The 6,770-nt window shown below is 36.8% G+C and overlaps 1 protein-coding gene across 1 annotated transcript in view; it reads right to left on the reverse strand.

Annotated features, from left to right (window-relative positions):
* AK9 (adenylate kinase 9) overlaps nt 1–5,680 on the reverse strand; it is a gene marked incomplete at its 3' end in the record, with an annotated part of 70,251 nt that extends 64,571 nt beyond the window's left edge. Inside the window, 2 exon segments of the mRNA XM_009326427.1 lie at nt 3,035–3,098; nt 5,564–5,680. Of these exon segments, the coding sequence (XP_009324702.1) occupies nt 3,035–3,098; nt 5,564–5,680 (181 nt within the window).
* Between the last annotated feature and the right edge of the window lie 1,090 nt (nt 5,681–6,770).

Consider the following 6,770-nt stretch of genomic DNA (forward strand, 5'->3'; position numbering starts at 1 on the left):
TAGCCCTATGTGTACTACAGACAAATGCACAACAGCAGCCTTGCAGGATTCTTTCAACTACTGATTTATATCAAATTAGCATTACTGCTGTGTAACCCAGAGATGAGTATTTGAGCTCAAACACTTCCAAATTTTAAAAGCACGTTTTAGAAAAGGAACTGTTTAGACACACAAGAACAGTTGTGTGTCTAAAGGGCTTTTAAAAAAGAGCTTTAAAGGCTTTTAAAAAAGCCCTTAAAAACCTACTCCTTATATAGTCTAATAATCTAAAATTAAATAAATACTCAATTTGACACCCATCAAATTCAAAGGCCTGCCCTCTGTCTCCGTGGACAGTGACATCATAGCAGAATGATCGTGGAAGTCTTTCACACTTCTATACCATTGAAATAAGCAGACACTCACGAAAGTTTTCAAGAATGACCCTTAAGGCTACATCTATATTATTAATAAACCAGGTCCTGAAGCCAGGTGGCTTATGCCTATACAGCCAAAATCTTTCTCCCCAGAACATAGTGGCTGTTTTCAAACTGCTCCTATTAGTAATGATGACTGTCACGCATAATATCCTTCATACTATGAATGCGTGTTTGGGAGAGCATTACTTGCCATGGGCCCAAACTGAGACAGTGAATGTACTAACAAACAACACAGACAACTGAAAATCAGTGCTGTACATGTGCCCTGGCCCTGTTTTATTTATGAGTATTGACCTATTCATTGGATAAATGGATAGAAAGTATTTTGTCAAATTAAAAAGGTGAACACCTTTCCTATTTAATAATTTTCTAACTTTGATTATTTTTTAAATAAATAATGCAGTGCAGGACAGATAATATTGATACATTGGAGCGAGTCCAGTGGAGGGCACCAAGATGATTAAAAGTCTTGAACGTACTAGGAGAAGCCAAAAGAACGGGCCTTGTTCAGCCTGGAGAAAACAGGACAGCTCTTATCGCTGTCTAAAACTACTTAATGGGAAGGCACAAAGACAGAACCACTGTCTTCACAGAAGTGCAGATAAGACAGGAAGCAACAGACACAAGGAGGAACATGAGAAATTCCAGTGAGGTAATTAGGAAGCGATTTTTCATCATGAAGCTGGTCAAACATTGGAAAGTGTTGCCCAGAGAGGTGGTGGAGTCTCTGTCCTTGGAGATATTCCAGACTCAGCTGGACACAGCCCTGAGCAACCTTCTCTAGTTGGCCCTACTTGGCGTGGAAGGTTGGACTCAATGACCTCTGGAGGTCATTTCTGAGCTATATTATTCATGTTTCTGTATGTTGAATTTCTGTATGTTGAATTTCTTTGTTTCTTTCTTTTTTGATGTGGAAAATGAAAAAAAAACTATTAGCAAAAGTTGAAGGAATGTGTGTGTGTACACGTGTGGGTACACTAGACAAGAGAGGATTAAAAGAAATATCATGAGCAAAAGAGGAAAAAAATAATTCTCTGAATCTACTAGAAATACGGCATAAAAATGCAATAAGTGACATTTACTTCAGTCATTAAGAAAAACTTTCTAATGGCAAAGACTGTGTTACAGAGGTAGACTGCCTAGAGATCTTTAAAAAAAATTTTAGACATTTGTCAGTAATGGTTTAAATACATTCGCACAGTGTGGATTGGCTTAAGTACATTCCTAAGGTCCCTTCTGATTTTGGTCTGATCTGTTTTGGACCAGGTATTAATTTTTTGTTAGACAATCCTATGAATTAAAAATTCTATATTTACATAAGTCAAAAAAGCACTTTATTATAACTGAATTTTACCATATTATAGTTCCAAATCTTTAACATAAGATAAAGATACTTCATTTGATAAATAAGCCTGTGTATCCACAGGAATATGAAGTGCTACACCGTCCACTAGAGGGCTTTTATTAGAACAATAAAAAATACTAGGGGGAACATTTAAAAAAAAAAAGTAATGAAATTCGATATATAAAGAGTTAGTTCATAATCAGAACAACTGTACACATATATACCATAAAATCAGATTTATAATTTGGTGTCCCCAAAGAGGCACTCAAGAAATTGCTTCATAGTTAAGGTTATTATGTGCTTTCTTTTCTTCTACTTAAAAAGATTATATTAGGCTTCAAACTGGTAGGACAAATCTGGTGGAAAAGTTTTCTTTTTTCATAAAACTTAAGTGAATGAATCAAGATTTGTGAATTATAATGTCACAGATACAAAAACATTACCAGGGCTTTAAAAAAATTAGTTTTTTAAATTTTTTTAGTTACTGCTGACAAAATTAGTACAAAAGAAAACTGCCAGAGACTTAATTATTTTTTGTAGGAACCTACTTTCTTGCTGAGATGCCTCGAAATGAAAAAAAAATCTCTAGTGATGTGTTGATAGGGAATAAGATAATGTTGTAAGCAACAGGTTTTACTCTACAGATCTCCAAAAATCTTCAATGAGAGGGACTGTCAGAAATAGAGCTGGATAGCTTAGAAAATGAAATATCTTGTATTCCAGTAAATGCATGGTGGGAGAAATTAACTACATCTTCTGAAATAAGCCATTGGATATTTTTGTTTTAGAAATGTAAAAGTGCCAGCTCCCACTCCTTCTGTTATTACTTATACTGATACAAAAGCTGCGCTTTTGTTTCCTGGAGTACTTGTATTAGGCACTGCACAAACAGAAAGGAAAGATCCTCCTATTGTTTCATGGTCTGTATTGGAAAATCTCTGCGCTCTCTGGAGTTGAATGAGTTGCCTCCATGTGAACAAGAAGGGTCACATGAATCACTTCACAGGATTGGGAATAGAACTTGATTATTATGTCTTACGTATATCCCCTTCTGAAAAAAAAAAAAAAGAGTGATTTTCTAAGCCTCTCTATAACTAAAAGGCCATTTTTCAGCAATTGCATTTCTGGCAAAATGGTTACTTGGTCCTTATCAGTAGTCTTTGCTCCAATCCGAAACATGTCATTTTGAATTACAGGGAACAGCAAGGATATTCTAAACCAAAAGATATTATGAAGCCAATGCAATGTTCCAAATATAGTGTATATTTACCTTCTACGAAAATGCATTTCCATATTTGTGCTAGTTTTCTGGCTAATGTTTTCTTTCCAGAACCCTTCAAATGAAAAATACACATTTAAAAGAAAAACAGGCAGAAGGAAAAAAAAACCCAACATATTACACAATAAAGAATATATTTTCATATGATAAAAACAATTAAAAGCTACCATCAGGATTAGAGCCTCTGACTAATGCACTGGGCAAACACAAACACTCCCTTTAATACCATCCTCTATTTTATACTGCTTAGCATTGCTAATATACTGTTACTGTCCTTTGCAGTTAATTATTTCCAAAGTAATTAAACTGACTTTGTTTCTGAGTGACTCTGTCTAAAACTCAGCTGTGATTTGCCCATAAATTCCTATGAGAAACTCTTTAGGACTGAAATTTATTATCTTCAGTCTCAAAGCAAATTATGACGCAAACCTGTTCAGCTGTTTCTGAGTAAGACACATAGGGATAGCATTCTTTGACTAAAATAATGAATACGTAAAAACTGCCCTTGTTAGTCCACAAATCTGGTTTAGATACTGACAAAATGTTTATCTTATCACTTACATTAATCCTGAGGAACCAACATAACCAAGAGTAACGAGGCCTTTCAGAGTACAGCTACCCGAATGGGATTTTGCAAAACTCACCATCTTCCACCCTTAGGATTATGTCCTTTTTTCAAGGGCATAAAAGAAGACCTTTTTTGACAGTATGTTTGCCCTAGATAAATTTTGTGATTAAAAAAATAGTAAAAAAACACAAATAAATCACATTCCCAGTTAACAGCATATCAGCAAACACTCCAGCCTACTCATACCTTATGTCTTACAGGTGCGATGAGTATATATATATTTGGTTTTGCTTTAATGGCACTATGTTTTTAACTTAAAAGAAATATCTTAAATAAGGTAGATGCTCTACACATCAGCCTTGTAAATAAAAGATATTATCATAAAAATAGAGTATTTAATTCCCTGCCCTCTTGGCCAGGCCTGTGCAATTTCAAGCCTTTGTCAAAATTTGTATTCATATCAGGCATTTACTGAGACAATGATTTCAGATGAGAATGTCTATTTCTTGTATGTTTTTTGCATTGTCTTTCAATGAGTATTTTATGCTGGTTTGGTCTATAAAAATGTAAAGTTACCTTTTTCATGTAAGGTTAGAAATTTGACATTTGTTTAAAACTAGGCGAGCCAGTCCACTATAGTTTTCTACTGAGCTGAATGCACTCTTTCAGGTCTCATGCTGACCATAAGGCACACCTGTTGGCTATCACCTTATACAGTCTCACTGTGATGTTCGCATCTCATCCACTTGCAGAACACCACCCTGCCTCCTTTCTCAGTCTGGCCAGATGTAAAGATTTGTGGCCAAGCATTAGCCAGCAACCGGAGCCAAGGAGGAAGAAAGTGTTTGCAGATCTGTGCAAACACTAGGGACTGGGAGCCTTCCAGCCTGGTGAAAGTCTTTGGAGAAAGGAAATGTAGCCGTATCTTAGCACTATGGCATTGATTTGGGGCTTGGTTTGGTGGGTCAACTGGCATTGAAGTTTGGGTTGGTTGCCAGTTCTAGGTGCACACCATTTATCTCTCTACCTGCTAGGCAGTGCAAAGCAGATTTCCGTACGGTCATTTCAGACTCTGTTGTGGTACCTAACAGAACCACACACAAATGCAGAGGGCAAGCTGCTAGAGGACCTTGTGTTCACACTGGAAGTGGGATGCTCTGAAGGCACCTTTCATGGGCAACTGCAATGTGCAGGAGGAAAGCAGCTTTCAGGGTACCAGTGGCGTGTTTAAGCGCATATCAGATTCAGTACAGACACAAGGCAAACTTGCACCAAAAAAGAACCCCCTTCAGCAAACTAAGGCACTAATGTAAAACCACCCGTAGAGTCTCCTACATTTGGAAAAAAGAAATCTGAGAAGTCTAGGATTACAAAACATCAAATTTTCCTAAGTAAAGGAGGCCACAAACTGTTTGAGAAAAAGAGAGACCTTGAATTATAGTTAAAGTATGGTACAAATCTCCTTATCAGGACACTTTGGTGGATTGCAGTTATTCCCAAATATATGACATATAATTATGTCAAAGTTTTAATATCAAAGTTAAAATATTTAATATGTCATTGCATGGCTGTAAGTCAGTACATTAACCTGAAGGTTCTTTTATGCCTATTTACGTCTTTAATCTGTCAATTTTTTTAAAAGTTAGAATACTGAAATAACATAAAAACAATCTGGTTGCCAATGTGAAAAGAGAAGAAACTTTTTGAGCAACATGTGACTTTGAGCTACAGTAGTAACACTTCTAATTGTAATTGACTGGTCACTCAGGCCAAAAATTGGCCTCATTAAATGAGATCAGAATCTTTACCAAACTTAGCAGGATTTGCAAAGTGGAAAAGATAACAAAGTAGGTCTTTGATCTTTTTGGCAGCATCACTAAACTAATGTTTTGAAAAGAAAAGTAAAATTGTTAGCAGAATATCTGAAGAAAGTCTTCTATCAGACATCTTACTGGCTTTCCAAGGATAATCAAGCAAGTGGGCTTGGACAACAGAAAGGATTTTTCAGCTTCATCTTCATCAAAGATGTCTGCAAAGGGCTGAGCTTGTTTTTCCTCTTGTGAAGCCATAAAATTATCTAAGACTGGGAGAAAAAAAAGCTTGTTATAAAATACAGTAGCTTACATATGTCTAAAATGACACATACTTAAAAGTGGAACTGAATAATGCTGCAATCCAAGGCAAATTGCTTTGTAACAAAAGCTGTTGTGTGAACAGCTTTTTATGTGAACAGTTATGTGAGAAGAAAAAGCATTCAGAGAACATAGACAATGCACCCATTACTAAGAGAAGAGTTGCTTCCAAAAAATAAAGGATTGTCGGAACCACTCCTGATCCTTAGCTGCAACTATATGGATGTTGATAATGACTTCTTTCTGACTCTCAAACAGCCTGTAGCTCTTTTTTAAACAGCGTGTGGTTGTTTCATTGCCTTTTCCTTCCTGTTCCAATTACGGCACAGTTGTAACTTCTCTCTGATCCCTGAAATGGACCATGGCCCTGCTAAGACCTTCGCTTGTGAGCTTCAGACACAGAAGAGCCCCATCATGGTCAATGGAACTACTTGCCGTGTCCACAGCTAGGTACACGAATAAGGCTTTGCAGAACTGAATCATGGTTCATGATCTATTCCGTAATCCTCTCATAAATCCCAGCTTTTTCAGGACTGCAAGAGATCGCACATCCAGCGCTATGCAACAAAGTGAAACAGAAACAAGTTTCTAATTAAGGTAAGCTGGAGCAAAATTTGGGTGGGCCTTTCAAACAAATGGAGTCCAAAAATGTCAGGAGCTTGGTGAAGCATGGTTTGAAGAAGGCAAAACAAAACTTCGCTGTCTTCACCCCCGCTCCCCCCAGCCATTTTTAAATTAAAAAATTCTACTTCAGGATGAAAATCTGAAAAAGTTTGTTTTGAAACATCAAACTGAAACGTTCTGACACTTTCAGAATAAGACCTTCTGAATGATAGGGCCAATATTTTAATATTAAAAAAAAACACCACGCACAAACCAACCCTCCATTTCTCCCACGGAAACTCACTGGCTGAACCTGTCCAGCAGTTTCACTCCTTCCCAAACCTTTACAATTAAGGGGCAATTTCCTAATTACAATAACCACCCCAACCACACCAAAGAAATAAACCAGACCCCCCCGCCCCTA

The sequence above is a fragment of the Pygoscelis adeliae genome, unplaced genomic scaffold, assembly GCF_000699105.1.
Source record: "Pygoscelis adeliae isolate BGI_AS28 unplaced genomic scaffold, ASM69910v1 Scaffold206, whole genome shotgun sequence".
Lineage (NCBI taxonomy): Eukaryota > Metazoa > Chordata > Aves > Sphenisciformes > Spheniscidae > Pygoscelis > Pygoscelis adeliae.